The sequence below is a fragment of the Triticum urartu genome, chromosome 7A, assembly GCF_056163025.1.
Source record: "Triticum urartu cultivar PI428250 chromosome 7A, HENAU_Tu73, whole genome shotgun sequence".
Lineage (NCBI taxonomy): Eukaryota > Viridiplantae > Streptophyta > Magnoliopsida > Poales > Poaceae > Triticum > Triticum urartu.
The window spans coordinates 85,184,818-85,204,989 of NC_141879.1; the positions used below are offsets into that span (position 1 = coordinate 85,184,818).

A 20,172-nucleotide genomic window follows, 5' to 3' on the forward strand; every position below is an offset into this window, starting at 1 on the left:
GACACCCACCACAGGGCAAAATTCACTTCCCTTTCCCCCTCCCTCCCTCTGACCGGAGGCAGGGTAGCATCGAGCTGCACGAGACCACGGATCCGCCGGCCCCTATGTGCGTGCATATATACTCCCAAGTTTCAGTGCATGCTTCCCTGGCTAGCAGCAGCAAGATAGGCGGCCCTGCCCACCATATATACACGGCGAGCCGGCGGTCGATCGGCTGCAACGATCGATGGACATCGGCGCGGATAGGGAGAAGCCGGCGGCGGGGTGGGAGTGGAGGACGCCGGCGTCGATGGTGCTGGTGCAATTGTTCATCACGGGGATGATCCTGCTCTCCAAGCTGTCCATCAGCGGCGGCATCTTCATCTTCGCGCTCCTGGCCTACCGCAGGCTCTTCGGCGCCGCCGTCATCCTCCCCTTGGCGCTCATCTACGAAAGGTATTCACTCTTAAGTATCCTTAGATTTCATATCTTCCTCAACGCCTTCACTGAAACTGGAAACGAAAACAGTTGCCAGTTCTGATCCCATGCATGGTATTGTGGGTTTCGGTTGCGCGCATGCAGGGGCAAGTGGAAGGAGATGGGCTGGCACGCCACGGGATGGATCTTCCTCAACGCCTTTATTGGGTACGTTTGTTCATCAATCAGTCCAGGGTCCAAACGCAGTTAGTACATTGCACCTGCGCGCATGTTGACGTGCAAATGATATAGCGCCACTAACTATGTAATTGACTTTATAACGATTGATGTTGTACCCCCCTGAACTCTTTAAGACATTATTTCTGGTGCAGGTTAAAAATCTCCTAAAAAGGATCTCCCATTAGCAAACTTCGATAAGATGCTTGACTAGCAAATGAACTTGTGATAAGTCAACCGCCGTACTATAGTGATTAGTGCTAGGGTACATTATTCTCTCCAAGTCAGCTATATGTTTATATAGTAGACATATAGTGTTTGGATGACGAGAGCTTCAGTCGTACATAACCGTACCCCTCAGCCCCTCACAAAAGAAAAGAGAAAAGTAGTCACTTTCATTTAAGACACGCAAACGAAACCCCGCAGCTCCCGTGTCGTCCCCGCTAGGGTGACTCGGGTGGTGCCCTAAACCCAGCCGCCGGGGGCTCACACTCCCTCCTCCCCTCCCTCCGCCGCCGCCGGTCTAAGCCCGGGGGCCGACGGTGGTGGCGGAGGACATCGCCTCTCTCCCGTGGCTCTAGGTTGTGTGGGGCCCCGAATCGTGTGAAGTTGCGCCCGATCCGATCGACACGACGGCGATGGGGGCGTTGTCGGAGGCGGCGTGGGCTGCGGGCGTGGCGGCCAGCCCTGTTCGGGCGGCGGCGGCGCTGCGGTCGTTGGCAGCAGCGGCGCACCATCCGCCTTTGGATCGGCGGCGGCGGCGGCGTGGAGGGTCTAGTGGTCGCGTCTACGGCACCTTTGGTTATATCTGTTCCGACCGGTGCAACTGGCGATGGTGGTCATCTCTTCCGTCAGGGGTGGTCGGCATGCGGCTGGGTGGTCGAATCTCGAGATTCATCATCTAGTCCCGGATACGAGTCGGGGAGACATATAGTTGTCGGTGAAAACCGAGGCGTAGGCGGGCGATGTCAGCGTTTTGCGTCGTTACCTTGATGAAGGCATCGTCGTGTAACTGTTGTCGACCCACTCGTGCTGCTTCGGGAAAAACCCTAGGATCTGGTCTTCTAGATCGGACGATGGCGATACTACGGTGCCGTTTCTCTCTTGGGAGTATCGTTTGTGGAGCAGCGCTGGAAGACAGAGGCAGGAGGTGGAGCGGCTTCGTCTTGCACGGAGCTTCAGTGGAGCTATCAAGTCATGCCTGGCCGACAGGTTCTACGCTGGGTGATGCCTGGTTGGCAGTTGCTACGCACGACAGATCTTCTAGAGTCTCGCGTCTGGACGGACGAGCGCGGGGCGGTGGCGCTGTTGGGCACCGTTGTGGCGTCGACGGATGTCCGAAGTGGCAAGGATGATGATGACCTCTCTCCTGAAGATGGGTCAGTGGTCCGATGATGATGGCCGCTTCTAAAACGTGTGCATGTGGTGTGCGCTTTAGGTAGCCTACACCGACTGTTGGTCCCGATACGTTATGTGGATGGATCGACGACGACAACGGTTTTAGATATGGGCAGTGAGAGCACTCCACATTATCGAGTCTGTAAGTGCGAGTGATGGCTTTGCGTGGATGATGTATATTCTTGTCAGACCTTTGTGAAATAATTAATAAAGATGGCTGCATGCATCAATTTATGCAACGGCCGGGCGTTTAACCTCCTTTTTTAAAAAGTTTAAGCTAATACATAGCTGATTTTAGAGTCTTAAGAGGGCCATCTGCGTGAACAAAATACTAGTCTAAACAATATATACTTCTATGAACTAATTAAATGAACATAATATACAGGTACGCAGTGCCGATGAGCTTCTACTGCTATGGCCTCAGTGACACAACACCATCTTACGCCGTCATCTTTATGAACCTAATTCCGCTGGCCACCTTCATCCTGTCGCTCGTCTTCAGGTAACAAATTTCTTCATTATTCATGCGTTCATAATAAATTAGCATTTATTTAAATCAACTCCTTGACAACCCACAAATGGATGCAAACTCGGGGCGATGGATTCAAATGTTCTAACTGCTAATCAACTTCCATTATATTTTTATCTTATTTTCCAACCCATGTATGTGGTATGCATGAACATTTAGAATGGAGACATTGCGAATCTGGAGTATGGTCGGATCACTGAAGATTGCAGCCATTCTGTTCTCTGTTGGAGGCACAATGCTCATCAGCCTTTACAAGGGCAAGGTGTTGCATCTCTGGGATCCCATCCTGAAGATCCACCCCAAGGAACAAACAGCTGAGGGTGCAGGCAATCAACTAAGAGGGACAATATTCTTGGTAGGCAGCAGCTTCGCATATGCTTGCTGGTACCTGATCCAGGTGACCGTCCATGCAGTGACATGTTGCTGGTATCCCTCGTTCTTTGTGTTTGTTGGCCCAGACCCGTACGCCGAGTACTTTCCGACGTACTTTGTACGACGCAATTCCGACGACCTGTGCTTTCGGCCGTTGAGATACACGTGTACGTATACAAAGAGCAAGCAGGCAGACAAGCTGGTCAATGGATTCTTGACGTGAACTAGTACATGCACATGCACGTACGAAACAATCACGCCGGCTCCTTGATCGCTGAAGCAACTCGCCGGGAACTCACGCACACACGCGAAACAATACGAGGCGCCGATGGATAGCAATAGGTGCATGATACCAATTGGTATCAGAGCTTTGGTATTGACGTGATTTTCAGAAAGCAATCGAAGGATCATGTCGACCACGGGCAAGGAGATCGTGACGGCGGCAGCAGGAGCACCGATGCCGATGGTGGGGGGATCACAATTTCCCCGTCTGGATCGAGAGGACTACGCACTATGGGCGATGAACATGGAGGTCGCGATGGAGGGAGCTGAGTTCTGGGAAGCCGTCGACCCCGGCGGCGCCGAGTACGCGAAGGGCGCGGCGAAGTATCGGAAGGATCGTCAGGCGTTAACAGCGATCTACTCCGCCATGCCGAAGGATGTGCTGCAACACCTCGTCGGAAAGAACTCGGCGAAGGAGGCATGGGAGACCATCAAGATCCTGCACCAGGGTCATGACCGTGTCAAGGAAGCACACCTTCAGTCCCTGATGAGAAGCTACGAGTGCCTGAAGATGGATGAAAGTGAGACGGTTGATCAGTTTGCCGCCCGTCTCAAGACCCTCGTCAATGGCATACGCAGCTATGGTTCAACCCTTGAAGAAGTTGCGATCGTCTGACGATTTTTACGCGCCGCGCCGGCACGGTACATCCAGATCGTCACGTCGATCGAACAATGTCTCGACCTAAAGACTCTCACGGTCGAGGATCTCGTCGGAAGGTTCAAGGCCCACGACGAGAGAATTCGTCTCAGCTTCGGCGATTCGAAGGAGAGTGAGCATCTCATGCTTACAATGGCTCAATGGATGGCCCTGATGAAAGAAAAGCAAGGTGGGTCCTCGAGCGGCAGTAAAGCAAAGGAGAAGCAACGCCCGGCGAAAAAGGACTTCGCTGGACAGGAAGAAAAGGCTAGAAAACCAAGGAGAAAATTTGACATAAAGAAAGTAAAGTGTCACAATTGTGGAATCCTCGGTCACTTCAAGTCTGATTGCAAGAATCCACCGAAGGAAAGAGCTCTCATGGCCAAGGGAGGCGATGATAGCGACATGATGCTCATGGTCGAAGTATGCGAGCTTATGGACGTGGAGGGTCCATCTCCAAAGGCGCCGGCTACCGAGGTTGTCACGCTCAATGAAGAGAAGGTTTATCTTCATGACAAGCAGAGGACGAACACGGCGAGACATGTGTGGTACCTCGACACGGGAGCAAGCAACCACATGACCGGCGACAAGGACCAGTTTTCTGAGCTAAATCTCTCGGTGGGAGGCACGGTTCGGTTCGGTGATGGGCGAACCGTTGACATCATAGGGCGAGGCACTGTCCTGTTTGAGCTGAAGAATGGCGGTCACAAGGTACTCACAGATGTGTACTATATTCCCAAACTAAAGAGCAACATTATAAGTCTCAGCCAGCTTGAGGAGCGTGGTTGCAAGATTGTGCTCAAAGATGGCTATTTATGGGGGTATGACCGTCAGAGGATGTTGATCATGAAAGTGCAGAGGTCGCCGAACAGACTCTACATCCTCCACTTGGATCGTGTGGATCCAGTATGTCTCTTGTCAAGCATGGAAGACTCAGCATGGAAGTGGCATGCACGCTACGGTCATCTAAATTTTCAAGCTCTTCGGCAACTTGGACAAAAGGAGATGGTACGTGGTCAACCGTGCATCGATCATGTTGAGCAAGTGTGCGACGGTTGCCTTGTTGGGAAACAAAGGCGGGCCTCGTTCCCCAGAGAGGGAAACTTTAGAGCAAGTAAAGCTCTTGAGTTGGTCCATGGAGATTTGTGCGGCCCTATTACTCCGGCTACCCCAGCTGGGAACAAATACTTCTTGCTCATCGTCGACGACTTCAGCAGATACATGTGGATTGTGTTGTTGAAGACTAAAGATCAAGCTTTGCAAGCCTTCAGGAAAGTAAAGATGGCGGCCGAAGTCGAGTCTGAAGCCAAGCTGAAGGCCCTCCGTACCGATCGGGGGGGGGGGTGAGTTCAAGTCTCGTGAATTCACGGAATTTTGCGAAGCACATGGGATCAAGCGGTATCTTACAGCCCATATTCACCGCAGCAAAACGGTGTTGTGGAACGAAGGAATCAAACCGTGGTGGCGATGGCACGAAGCATGATGAAGAGCAAAGGGATGCCGGGCAAGTTTTGGGGTGAGGCGGTCAACACGGCCGTTTATTTGCTGAATCGGGCTCCAACCAAGAGTGTGGTTGGGATGACACCGTACGAAGCTTGGTATGGACACAAGCCCGCGGTTGATCATCTTCGCACTTTTGGGTGCGTCGCGCATGTGAAGACGGTGGCCGGGCATACTAGCAAGTTGGCGGACCGGAGTACTCCAATGGTTATGAAGCGGGCACGAAGGCATACCGTGCGTGCAACCCCTCTAACAATAAGGTGGTTGTAACGCGTGACGTGGTCTTTGAAGAAGCAAGGTCATGGAATTGGAACTCCATCGAGCCGGTATACCCGATCTCTGATGAAATCTTTCACGTCTTTTACAACGATTCTGAGCGTGCAGATAATATTGATCAACCGGACACTTCGGCGGCACGGAGCGATGCTCGAGACGACGACGCGCGGCGAGACGTGTCAGGGAGTTCACCTGTATCTGGTGACATCCCAGGAAGAGACGCTGCGAGCGGCGCTACAGGCAGCAGCAGCAGCAGTGGACAGAGAGCCACGTACCCTGCGCCCGGCAGCCCAGCCAGGTGCGCAGGAGGTAGCAGCGGCTCAGCACCAGGCTCTCCACCAGGGAGTTCTTCCCACGAGCCAGAAAGCCCAGCCGCTTCCCAATCTCCACAAGGCCACGTGACAGGAGGTCCAGAAGTGCATGCACGTGAAGCAACTTTAGATTTCGTGGCTGGTTCTTCTGGTGTACGTGCAGATAGCTCAGGAGAGCCCCAATCGCCAGAAAATAGAAGCTTGGCAACTTCAGATGAATTTTCTTCATCTTCGACAGAACAGGAGACGAGGGAACATCCACCTATGCCAGTCCGTCTTCGACCAGTGTTAGATTTATATCCGAAGGAAGCACTTCAAAAGGTAAATCCGGTGAAAATTAAAAGAAGAGGACGACAATGTTTGCTAAGCGTCGAGGAACCGACGAAATTTGAAGATGCAAACAAAGAGGAGTACTGGCGTTGTGCTATGGATGAAGAGTTGGGATCGATACGAGACAACAAAGTATGGGAGCTCGCGGATCTTCCCAACGGCCATAAAGCCATAGGGCTCAAGTGGGTGTACAAAGTCAAGAAGGATGCTGAAGGGAACTTGCTGAAGCATAAAGTTCGGCTCGTAGCTAAAGGATTCGTGCAAGAGCAAGGTGTGGACTTCGAGGAAGTGTTCGCTCCAGTCACAAGAATGGAATCGGTGAGGCTAGTTATAGCTCTCGCGGCTCAAGAATCTTGGAAGCTACATCACATGGATGTAAAATCCGCATTTTTGAACGGGGAGTTGAAAGAAGAAGTATACGTGAAGCAACCACCGGGGTACATCAAGGAAGGAGAGGAACACAAGGTGTTGAAGCTACACAAGGCATTGTACGGGCTACATCAAGCTCCTCGGGCGTGGAACATCAAGCTTGACCGTACATTGATTTCTCTTGGTTTTGAGAAAAGTCCACTCGAGCATGCTATGTATAAACGAGGTAAAGGCAAGGATCGTCTCTTAGTGGGCATCTATGTTGATGATCTCTTGATAACTGGAGCAGACGAAGAGGAGATTACGCGATTCAAGCTACAGATGAAGGAGCTATTCAAGATGAGTGATCTAGGGCTCTTGACTTACTACCTCGGGATCGAGGTACATCAAAAGCCGGAGGGGATCACACTATGCCAGGAGGCATATGCAAAAAAGATACTTGAAAGCTGTAGCATGGAGGATTGCAACCCAAGTTTTGTTCCAATGGAGCCTCGACTGAAACTTAGCAAAAGAAGTGAAGCCCCTGCGGTTGATGCAACGGATTATAGAAGTGTGGTCGGAAGCCTAAGGTATCTTGTGAATACACGACCGGACTTGGCCTATTCCGTTGGCATAGTGAGTCGCTTCATGGAAGCGCCCACGACTGAACATTGGGCAGCTGTCAAACATATACTCAGGTACATCAAAGGGACAACAAACTTTGGTTGTGTCTATTTGAGAGAGAACAAGAAGGAGATGGTGGAGCTACTTGGCTATAGTGATAGCGACCTGGCAGGAGATGTGGATGACCGTAAAAGTACCTCGGGAGTGGCATATTTCTTGGGCGGGAGCATAGTGACTTGGCTATCACAAAAGCAAAAAGTGGTCGCATTATCATCCTGCGAAGCAGAGTATATTGCAGCTGCGACCGCGGCGGGTCAAGGTGTGTGGCTAGGAAGGCTACTCGGTGACCTCACAGACAAGGAAGCAGAGAAAGTGGTGCTCAATGTTGATAACAAGTCTGCGATTGCCCTATGTAAGAATCCAGTGCATCATGACAGGACGAAGCACATCGACATAAGGTATCACTACATACGGGAGTGCGTGGAAGAAAGCAAGATTGAAGTCAACTACGTTTGCACCGACGACCAGCTTGCAGATATCCTAACCAAGTCTTTGGGGCGGCAGAAGTTCACGGAGATGCGGGGAAGGATCGGCGTTCAAGCTGTGAAGTGAGGACATCGTGCTTAGGGGGGTGATTGTTAGAGATAATGACGATTAGGAGAAAACTAGTCCGGGACGGACTTGTAGTCTTTTGCCGAGTCGACTAGGTGCTAGGTAGGATAGCTACTATTTATACCTGTGTCTAGTCCCCCTGTAATCATCAGATTGAAAAAGCAATAAACAACAGGGACGACACGTTCCTGGTTTTGCAATCAAGTCGCCGTGTCCTGTTCACGTGTATAGCCAGCTACAAAATCAATCCAGTTAGCCTGCTTCTCGTACGTACGTGTACAACTCGCCGGAGTCAGCTAGTTTGCTACGTGCGTGTCTCCAGCCTAGTTCGTCGTTCGTCGCTCTGCCGGAAAGTAATCAGCGGATCGCTGCGTCGACGTCGGGACCAGTGCCAACAGTGTTAAGTACGTTACATTATTTAGTATACGACTAGGGAGATGTAGCTCATTTGGACAGTAAAACTAACCCTAAACCCAGCCCTCTCACGCCCTGAGCCATTTCAGCCGTCACAATATATTCTGCATTAAAACTTTCCATACAATATCTTGTAAGTAATCATCATATTAGTACCAACATTGCCTACTTTCACTTCGCTTGGTTAGTTTGAGAGGATAATGGCATCATGTTTTGTTCTAGATGCGTCACCCAAAGAGTATTCATCACTTTGTGTACACGTGTAATCTCATATATACAGAGAGGTGATATATCATGGACACCACTAGTTAGTGCCCCTAGAAGTTTGCACTGTATTTGTAGTACTAATTTATAAATAAACAATACTACAATAATGTTGATGCAGTAATCACGTTGTTACTGCTATATGGTGTGATGATAGTTACTCGCCACTATGTTTCGGTACTCTTACTTACCAACATAGTAGTGATGTAATTATCATGATAATGATGTACTCCCTCTAAAACTAATATAAGATCTTTTAGATCACTACTTAGTGATATAAAAGATCTTATATCAGTTTACAGATGGAGTATTTACTATGATGTTTGGTGAAAACTTGATGTATCAATAATCATGGTCAATGTTAGTGTTAGTCACTAACATGGTGGTGATGTAATTATCATACTGGCTTGTGATATTTACCATAATGAGAAGTGTGAGGATGCACTTACCAGATTAGCTATTTGGTAATTTTTACCAACATGCCGACAGTGTACTTACTAGATGGCATGGCAACATGTTACAAAAAAGGATGATAACTTACCACGTGGTAATAAACGAGTGTAAAATAGTTTGCTGAAATAATACCCAAGTCCAGTCTAGTTTGAGGTACTTGGGCTGATGGTGAAAATGGATTTCTAAGCTGAGGAAATGGTTAAGCAGGAAGCCATATTTATTATCGAAACCAGCTTTTAATTCATTGATCTCGTTGTGCTTGTTGTTCCATTTGTGCAACTAGCAACCATTGTTTCCCTGTGTGTAAATAGTAATGCTTTTAATTGCATGTGATGATTGAGCTCATGATAGTCTTGTTGCATGCAAGAACTTCAACACGTGATTGGGTTGTCCACCGTAGAGCCATAACTAGAATGTTTGGTTTTAAAAGTTTTGGTTATTTCTGTTAGTAGAAACTGGAGCATAGAGCAATAATAACATGTTATTGCAGTCAAAGGTTCTCAAGGTATATCCATACAAGTATTGCTCATCCATGGTGACATGCTTGGTTGGAGGATTCGAAACAGCACTAGTTGGAATAATATTGAATACAAACAAGAACGCATGGAAGCTAGGATGGAATCTCGACCTTGTGACTATCTTGTACTCGGTGAGTCATTTGATCTCACAAAATATCAATGTAAAAAATAGACTACAATATAAGATACATGTTTCTTTTGCAAAAACCTGAGATACATTTGAAGCTAGGAAACTCAGAGTTTATTTGGAATTATTCATTGAGGATTTAATTAATCAGTTGGTAATTGAAAAAAGTGGATGTACGATTATTCACTAGGAAATCAACATGAAATCATTTGGTGTAGGGGGCACTTGCAACAGCAGGGAAATATTGCCTGAACTCATGGGCTGTTGCCAAGCGAGGCCCAACATATCCTCCGATGTTCAACCCATTGTCTGTGGTATTCACAATTTTGCTGGACTCCATCATCATAGGCAATGAAATTACAGTTGGAAGGTACGTCGCTTCGCTTCTTCTTCCAGTCTTGTTGAATAGAAAATAAATGAAATTGTTCTTCTTTATTCTATATTTGCAGCCTGCTCGGTACAACAATGGTGCTTGTCGGGCTTTACACTTTCCTATGGGCAAAATCAAAAGAAGTACGTGACAAATAGATCTCATCGTTGGCAGGCAGAGTTCTTGTATATAGCTACAAGAAGGACAAAATTTGTACTTGTATACATGAAGATCATAATACATTAGATGGAAGACCACACGGTTTTTTTAGGACCTCAACGGTCGGTCCGAACATCCATGTAAGCCACAGAGAGATGACAACATCACTTACTTGGCAATGCAGTTTTAATCCATCTCTCCCCAGTCCATTTGACAAATTACCTTGCACGAGCATGCGTACGCTCGTTCGATCGTTTGGGATCATATCAAACATAACTTGTCTACCACTTATGTACTACGCAACGTACGTTTCGGTCCAGTGCAGATCACCGTCCGGGTGTACGTGAGCATGACCCATGCAAGCATTTTGTGTGCATGACGATCGTGAGGCTGTCACAGCAGATCGGCTCGTACGATGCGTTTATCATGAGGAAAACCACATTTCACATGCAGGGCCAAATTCTCTCACATCCATACTGACGTATGCACCCGAGGCAGGCGCGCATCGAATTGCACGAGCCCGCTCCTATATCTACGTGCGTACGCAGCCTCAAGTTTCAGCCTCATTCCAAGCTAGCTAGCTGCTAACAAGCAAGGTAGGATAGGTGCCCTGTCCACCACCTGTAGTCCATAGATATACAGCCGGAGATCCTTCAATCGAGCCGGCTGCAAAGCCTGCAACGATCGCCGGTGACTGATGGACATCAAGGCGGACATCAAGGTGGACATCAAGGCGGAGCCCAAGGCGGCAGAGACGAAGAAGGTGGCGGGGTGGGAGTGGAAGGCCCCGGCGTCCATGGTGCTGGTGCAGCTCTTCATCACGGGGATGATCCTGCTGTCCAAGGTGTCCATCGGCGGCGGCATGTTCATATTCGCCCTCCTCGCGTACCGCAGCCTCTTCGGCGCCGCCTTCATCCTCCCCTTGGCGCTCATCTTCGAAAAGTACGTGAGTGCGGCATGCTTATCTATCTATTTACCGTCAATTAATTACACTTAGTTTTCAGTTATTCTAACTTTAAAAACTGCCACCCGGGCTCTTTGAAATTCTCCTCTTGCACACCGGTTCTCCTCGCTCCCAACACCCTTCTGCCACCCAAGGTCCTCTCCTCCAGACCGTCATCTCTTTGCCCCTCCTCTCTCCTGTCCAGCGGCCGTGTCGGTGGCAAGACAAGTAGGGGACATGTCCGTTTCTCTTCATTCTAGTGGGTCCTTATTTCGCTCAGATTTAGTTCCTGGAAATTCCACCACGGACGACAGTCTACGCATAACCTGCGAATGACACCTTCTCCAAGAAATGCGTAACAGCTCCCGGGTGCCCCTACGCCCTCATGAAAAGTAAATTAACAAAAAATGACTTTTTTAAAAAATAATCCTGAAACTTTGAGGGACCAAAGATTTGATGTTCTTGCAAAGTTTCAGCAACAAATAACCTTCATGGGGCCCTCACAAAAAACCAAAATCACCGTTCAAAAATGTACTTAAAGTTCGAACAATGATTTTGTTTTTTTATTTGAGGGCTATTCGAATGCTATTTTTAGCTAAAACTTTGCAAGATCATAAAAAGTTTGATCATGTTCGATGTCCCAAAGTTTCAGATTTTTTTGATTTTTAAATCTGTTTTGAATTTACTGTTCATAGAGGGTGTAGGGGCACCCGGGTGCTGAAAATCCTGTCTCACCTTCTCCCCAACACCGCTCTTGCGTGCACGCTCACTTTTGGTGCTGCCACGTAATAATTGTGCAGGCATCGGCCACACAGTCGTTGTGTGTATAGCAGCGCTGTTAGGTCCTTGGCGGCATCCGCGAGGTGGTGGTTTTGAATTCACCGGAAAGCACCAGGCCCCACAGTTGAAAATCAGGGGTGGAGCGGGATTAAAATTGAGACACGTATGCCCGTAGGGTGCAGCCCGTAACTGTAGAATTAATGATTCGACCTCTCCCTGCCTAGACAATGTCTGGTCCAACGTCAACGAAGAGCATGTAAGGGTAGGTGTTACCAAAGCCTGTTGGCTATTGTTGAATCTTGGCAGTTGTTGTTTCAATTAAAAGAAACAATTGACTAGCTCTTGGTATGGCTACTTCGACCTCTTCTTTCAATATGCCGTGCGGTACAGTCTAGTTTCCCCAACCCTATAGACTAGTGGTGAAAGATTGCAAGCCATGTTGTGTAAGGTGATCTCCAACCGATGTTCCTTTAGTGGTTACTATATCCTTTTTCTATCTACGAGTCGTTATTGCGATCTTCAAAGTCTGGCATGGTGAGGCTGCATGTAAATGTTCATTTCCTTTACTACCCGTTCAGTGCAATTTTCAAAATTTGGCGGACAGCGTATAATAGCAGGAAGTAGATGGCAAGTATGGTTTTCAATGTAATTTTACTTTTACTGTTTGTTTTGTTTCTTGTTATCTTTCTATTGTACCCGCTACTATTTTCTTTGAGTGTCTTTCGTAATTGTTGGATGTAAGTGTCATTGAGTGTCTTCCCTTGCAAAAAACTACGTATCTTCCAACTCATCATTGACGGTGTCCTGATCCCTCATGGATTTTATATAACCAGCTAATCTAGCTGTGGATTCCCTTTGTGCGCGTACATGCAGGGGCAAGTGGAGGGAGATGGGTTGGCACGCAACGGGATGGATCTTTCTCAACGCCTTCATCGGGTACGCAGTCAGTACATACATTTTGACCGGACAGTCAGTACATACATCGCACCTGCATGCTGTCGACGCGCAAATAGTTGCCATGAACTGTTTTTCGTTACGTTGCTCTGGTACTGCCTCGATCTATGCATGCACGCCTTAGCCAGGGCGGACGTAGCAAGACCACGGGAGACTCGGTCTGGATGACCCCCTTAACTAAATGCAGGCTATTAGTTTAGTGCGTGATACCGCCTATGTCCTGGTCTAGGCCACGTCCAAAACTCCAAACGAGCCACTACGTCCCAGCTTCAGGTTCAGTGATATACTTAATTTCAGTGGCAGACAACGTGGATCTCAGTGAAGCCAGCACATCGCACTACTCATGCAGCTGGCCGATCTCTCGATGTCCTTTTATATATGCATACTGTACTAGCTTCTCCTACATTCTCGATTAATTAAAAGTTTGTTAGCTCCTGCACAACATATGCAGTCAATTAAACAAGTATTTGAGACGACACTTGTCTTGGGGACTCCACTTGTGGGCACAAGTGAAGCACAAACCTATTGTTTTCTATCCGCAAGATATAGGATTGGGCCTTTCAACTACATACTAAGATACAATTGTAACATTATAAACTACATACTATATAACGATGTTGTTGAAAGTGTGTTATCTCCACAACATGCAGTTACTATACTGGTAATTTAAGCACACTTGTGTTGGGCACTCTACTTCTAGCACAAGTGTAGCACAAACCTATTATTTCAATCCGCGGGTTATAGCCTCCGGCTTCTCAACTGCAGTGGTACTATATAAAACTGCGAGACATTGTCAAGTTTGTTCTTTTTTCTTATCGGTACCGACAATGCAGCTTTTAAATTATCGGTGATTTTGTAGGGCGAATCGTTCCCCATACGTCGCGCTGTAGTGGAAATATAAATTATAATGATGTTGTTATCTATCAAGTCAACATAGCAACGGGAGACGTGGGCTCCAATGTGTGTGTTCCCTACTTTTGTACTTCATCTCGAACTCTTAAAGCCTTGCAGGTTAAAAAAAATCTCCTAAGGAGTATCTCTTGAGCAAACTTTGGTTAGATGCTTGACCAGCAAATGATATCAAGTCAAAGCCTCCATATTATAGTGATTAGTAATGGGGTGCAATTGTTCTCTAGCTAGGTCCACTCTTAAAGCCATGCATGTTAAAAACATCCTAAGAGTATCTCACGAGCAAACTTCGGTTAGATGCTTGACTAGCAAATGAACTCGTGATAAGTCAAAGCCACCATATCATAGTGATTATTACGGGGTGCAATTGTTCTCTAGCTAGGTCAACTCTTAAAGCCATGCATGTTAAAAATCTCCTAAAGAGTATCTCATGAGTAAACTTCGGTTAGATGCTTGACCAGCAAATGAACTCGTGATACGTTAAAATCGACATGTTATAATAATTAGTAACGGGATACAATTGGTCTCTAGCAAGGTCTACTCTTAAAGCCATGCATGTTAAAAATCTCAAAAGAGTGTCTTATGAGTAAACTTCAGTTAGATGCTTGACCAAAATATGAACCAAGTCAAAGACTCTATATTATAGTGATTAGTAATAGGGTACACTTGTTCTGTAGGTCAATCGTGTGTATACATAGTGGTTGGCTGCAAAGAGCTTCGATTAGAGAGAAAATTAAGTACCCCACGAAGGAAATTGAGATAAAAGTAGCCACTTTCAATCTAATGCATACTGATTAGAGGATGAATTGTGTGAACAAAATATTGGATCACATGAACTACATGTCATGTATGTAGGTACGCAGTGCCAATGAGCCTATACTACTATGGTCTCCGTGATACAACGCCAGCTTATGCCGTCATCTTTTTGAACATAATTCCACTAGTCACGTTCATTCTCTCGCTCGTCTTCAGGTACCAAAGTTATTTCATTATTCATGTATTCATTCACAATAAACATCGGTCTTGATTTGCCAGACCCAAAATCAACTTCTTGATAATCAATAACCACTATTCTATCTTATTTTCCAAAACACGTATGTGATATGCCTGCACATATTAGAATGGAGACATTGCAAATCTGGAGCATAGCTGGATCACTAAAGGTCGTAGGCGTTGTGCTCTCGGTTGGAGGTACAATGCTCATTAGCCTTTACAAGGGCAAGACACTGCATCTTTGGAAACCTATTCTGCACCACATGGGGCAAACCACGACAGAGGTTGCAGGCAATCATCTAAGAGGAACAATATTCTTGGTAGGCAGCAGCATCACACTTGCTTGCTGGTACCTGATTCAGGTGACCGAGTATGCAATGACTTGTTGCTGCTATCCTCTTCTTTTTTGTTAAGTCTGTTAAATTATTTAGAATTGGACTAGGTAGACATGATGATAGGAGAGGAAAGATAGTATGGGAGAGATATACTTGCATGCATGCATTAAGAGGCTGAAGTGATGACATCATCATAATTGTTGGTACATTTAATCTTCAAACTATTTTATCTCCCTAAACGTACCAAAAAATTTGAGATCCGTCTTCATTGTCAGCTTAATTTGTATTGATAAGAGCTTTCAAACTAGATCATATATGGGTATGTTCCGACAATATCCTTTTCCCTAGTTAGCATCCATTAATTATGAAGTTACCGCCGTACCAGTACCAAAACTACAACCTTTGAAGTATACACAGCCTGAACATTGGTTCTAGATGTGTTCATCGTTGACCATTTCTATATGTGTTCATCGTTGACCATGATTTTAATTGGTTGAGTAATCAGTGTGCATCTAATAAATCAATAAAAAAAGCATGTATATAACTAGCAATGCTTTTCTTTGCATGTCATGAATGAGTTGGCGATGATCTTGTTGCATGCTAGGAGGAGTTCGGCATGAGATTGGGACAATTAGAACATTCATTTTCTATCTTCATATATTGTTTTTGTTAGTTGAAATTATAGCTTGAAATAATTTCATTATTTCCATGCAGTCAAAGGTTATGAAGGTGTATCCATACAAATATTGGTCGTCCATGGTGACATGCTTGGTTGGAGGATTTCAAACAGCACTAGTTGGAATAATATTGAGTAGGGACAAGAGCGCATGGAAGCTAGGATGGGATCTCAACCTTCTGACCATCTTCTACTCCGTGAGTAAATGGGTCTAGCAAACACCCGTAAAACCATATTACAATCCGAGACATATTTGAATCTAAGCAGCACAAAATTTCTTTGAAACTGGTTTGCCAAAATTTTAAAAATCACTGGTAAATGAAAAACCTGGATGGAAACTTATTCACTAGGAAATCAACATGAAAATTATTTGATGTAGGGGGCACTTGCAACGGCGGGGAAGTATAGCTTGAACTCATGGGTTGTGGCCAAGCGAGGCCCAGCATATCCTCCAATGTTCAGCCCATTGTCAGTGGTATTCACTGTTTTGTTGGACTCCATCTTTATAGGCGACGAGATTACGACAGGAAGGTTTGTCCCTTCTCGCTTCTTCTCCCTCTTCTCCCTGTGCCATCTTTCCGATTCAAGTAAAAGGTTTTACTTCTTTATAATTACTATAGTTGGCAAAAAGTGAGTTGACATGTTCCTCTTTCTTCTACATGTGCAGTTTGTTCGGCACAACAGTGGTGATTGCTGGGCTCTACATTTTCCTATCGGCAAAATCAAAAGAAGTGCGGGACAAATAGATCTTTCCAGCAGCAAGCAAAGTTCTTGTAGCCGCAGAAGCTACAAATTTTATACGTGTATACAAGAATATTATTATTTTAATTGTTATGTAACAGAGAGGATGATAGGTCTTTTTCTCGTACAACCCCAATGTCCGGTTTCACTATGACTCGGATAACCGAGCAAAAAGGAACCACCATCCATGTACCACAATGAGCTGAAAATAACACTTAACTAGCACTGTATTCTTAATCCATCTCTTTTTAGTCCATTTGTCAAATTGTCTTGCGTGTGCACGTATGATCACAGAGATGACATGAAATATGAGTTGGGGTTAATGTTTTTTTTTACTTCTTCCCGGTATGCATTATTAGCATAGAAAAGTACGAGCTTGGCCTCATTGTCTTGCATCAACTTTAATAAAGGTGGTTGTGTGCATTGCAATGATGCAGAGAACATGCTCTAACACTAGTAGAAAAAGGGCCTTTAGTCCCGGTTGATAACACCAACCGGTACTAAAGGAAATTTTCTAAATTTTTTTGAAATTTATTTTGAAATTTTTTTATTTTCAAATTTCTGAATTATTTTAACCTCTAATCTCTAATCACCCCTCATCACTGCTCAATTTAATCTGTAATCACCCCTCATCATTCCAAATCATCTAACTTCCCGGACGGTCACCCATCCTCCCACTCCCCCAGCCTGAGCACGCTTAACTTCCGGGTTCTATTCTCCCTCGTTTCCAAGTCTGCACTTGTTGTTTTCCTGACAATAGTAAGATGTCAATCCTATTAACCCTCAGGAGTTTAGCTTGAGCATGAAGTCACACATTTCACTGTTTGAGTTTGAAACTATTGTTCTAAAAAACAATAATTTTTTAGTAACACTAATATTTCTTGAATAAGTAGTTTGACCATTGTTTGACCACAATTTAACCAGATTTGACCAAAATTCAAAAAAACTGAAATAATTATTTAATAACACTAATATTCTTGAATAATTATTTAGTAACACTAATACTTCTTGAATAAGTAGTTTGACCATAGTTTGACCAGATTTAATGAAAATTGAAAAAAACTGAAATTTGAGCATAACTTTTTTCCTTTTGGAATTTGAGGATTCTACATATTTGTAAACAGGCCGTAGCATGTATCTTTTCGAGTAGATGATTTTTCATATAAAAAACTTTTTAATCCGAGTTCGTATGCAAAAGTTATGCCCATTTTACAAATTCCAGAGAGATTTTGTAAATAAAGTCGAAATTCATATTTGTAAATTTTCCCAACAACTAGACCACATATCACAGGAGTTTGAAAATGGGACCTTTAGTACCGGTTCGTGCCATGAACCGGTACTAATGCCTCAAAGCCCATTAGTCCCGGTTGGTGACACCAACCGGGACTAAAGGTCTAACCTTTAGTACCGGTTGGTGTCACCAACCGGGACTAATGGGCATCGCACCCTTTAGTCCCGGTTCGTGGCACGAACCGGGACTAAACGGCCTAGGTGAACCGGGACTAATGCCTTAGCCGCACGAACCGGGATAAATGCACCCATTGGTCCCGGTTCTGGACTGAACCGGGACTAATGGGCTTACACGGCCTGGACCAAAGCCCCCTTTTCTACTAGTGTAATCACTTCTCGAAAGCACAAAAAAGTACAAAAGCATGTTAGGGACTACAACCAAATGAATAATTCTTTTTTAGAACAAAATATCAGGAATAGCCTGACTTTGAATTAAGGATGCCATCAACCGACCAGCATTACATCAACCAATAAAGAAACCAAAGGAGAAAATAGCACGATGATACATATGGTTGTGTAAATAGCTAACAGGCTTCAACAAAACTACTAGGAAAGGTGTGGAAACTATAGCACTATTGCAGCTAGAGGTCGAAGAAGCCCTCCAAAGTGAGCAAGCCACCAGACACCAGTAAGAACTTGGGGAAACGGATGGAGTGGTCGAAGGAACGCCTTTCGATGAGTGTTGGCCGTCTCGATGTCAACCTCCTCCATCTCTGAATGGGGCTCCCTGCCCCCTCGCCTTGGCACGAAAGTCGATGATCCATAGAAAGGTGAAGATGCCCACCTGAGGGATAAAGTGAGACTGACGCCATTGCCATCCGGAAGATCACACGATCCGAGGACACCAGCACCAAACTATAATGAGCTCAGTCAAGGGAAGCTTCGTCATTGATTGGCACCTGCACATGAGAGGGGGCAACTACATGGCAATGTCGTTGGTGACCAAGCTAGAAAGAAGGGAAGGCAACCGAGACGGAGCTGAGAGACGATACCAAGTTTGTGATGAATATATTCAAGCTCACACCACCCCTGGCAAGCAATGGCCAGCCACCGCCGTCAGCCACTAGAGGTCCCCGTGTCGCCTCGCCTACACCACAGTCCATCGATCTTGTCACTGCGCCCAACCACCACCCATGCCGTCGAAGGAGAGCAGGCCCTTAGTCTGACACCACACACGGAGGGGAACGCAACACCACATGGAACCACGTCCCGCCAACTAGAGCAGCCCCACTCCACCTCCCACGGAATGACATCCACCACCACCGACCGGGCCTAGCTGTGCCCGGTGCACCACCGTTGCCACGTGTCGAGTGCACATCCATTTCTGGGCCGTACCACTGCCTCCCTGTCCTACATCTCATGTGTCCGCACACCCCACTGCCAGGAGCCCCGCCAGATCCCACTCCCCCACACCACGCAGCCATCCCATACCACCAAGATCCTGAGTAGGGGAAGAAGGAGAAGAGACCTGCCGCCGTTAGCGCCACAAGGGCTTCGCCCCACGGACGCTCTCCAGCGGTGGCAAGGAGGGGCGGCCAAGAGAGGAGGAGGGGCCTCAGCGGCGGAACAAGGTCTCCCATGACACGCGCAGGGTGCATCATGGGAGCAAGGTTTTTTGTTTTGTTTTGTTTTGTTTCGAAGAGCATTTTCCCCGTCCCTCTCCAAGTAGCAAAATTTAGCGCTTATTTATGTTTGTCAAGAAAACATTGGAGCCAGTGTAATATATGTCTTTCCAGATGATATTGATAAAAAAATGGCGTGGATATCAAGTTTCCTGTTCAACATATGTACTCATGTCACAACCAGTTTTCTGTAACTCTTCCTTTTTCTTTTCTGTGAATAGGGTAGTGTAAACCGTTCTCCCTTGAATCTTTCCCCTGCAACTAGTGCATAAGAGGAGAGAAACACTCTTTTTTTCAAAGGAGGGGAAGACTCTTGGCCACTACATCGTTGTCGTGGATCCGGCGGTAGCATCTCACTGGTCTGGATCTGGAGGTGTAGTGCTGGCCATGCAGCCCCTCTCCCTCTGGTGGAGTCGGGTCCGGTTGTGCCTATGTTGGCATTGGGGAGTATTCAGGTGGAAGCTCTGCGCTTTGAGGCCAACGATGGTGATGTCTGCGGCTCTCACTTACCCCTTGGAGCGTCGCCATGGGTTTCCTTTTCATGGCTGCCTAACGGTTTAAAACCTTAGCCCTTTGTTTTGGGCTCGATAGTGGTGGCACTTTGTGTCGTTACCCTCTTCAGGGCATCATCGCTGAACTCTAATGCCAGCTAGTTGCAGTGCTTCTTCGGGCTTGCCTTGATCCTGGTGTGAAGCTTCTTAGGCTCTGATGTGGAATGGATTCACTGGTCTCCTATGATTTACACATGTCCTCGTGATTATCGTTCTTGTCA

General features: G+C 46.3%; 2 protein-coding genes across 2 annotated transcripts; both read left to right on the top strand.

The window, feature by feature from the left end:
* The first annotated feature begins 226 nt into the window (after window positions 1-226).
* Window positions 227-10,156, top strand: LOC125518367 (WAT1-related protein At5g64700-like). The gene is made up of 7 exons (XM_048683237.2): window positions 227-435; window positions 562-624; window positions 2,417-2,533; window positions 2,720-2,957; window positions 9,474-9,632; window positions 9,847-9,998; window positions 10,078-10,156. Exons 1-7 carry the CDS (start codon window positions 227-229, stop codon window positions 10,154-10,156), a joined length of 1,017 nt encoding a protein of 338 aa, XP_048539194.2.
* Window positions 10,157-10,854: 698 nt separating this feature from the next.
* On the top strand, window positions 10,855-16,493 carry LOC125518368 (WAT1-related protein At5g64700-like). The gene is made up of 7 exons (XM_048683238.2): window positions 10,855-11,099; window positions 12,754-12,816; window positions 14,599-14,715; window positions 14,864-15,098; window positions 15,786-15,944; window positions 16,127-16,278; window positions 16,415-16,493. Exons 1-7 carry the CDS (start codon window positions 10,855-10,857, stop codon window positions 16,491-16,493), a joined length of 1,050 nt encoding a protein of 349 aa, XP_048539195.2.
* The last annotated feature ends 3,679 nt before the right edge of the window (window positions 16,494-20,172 follow it).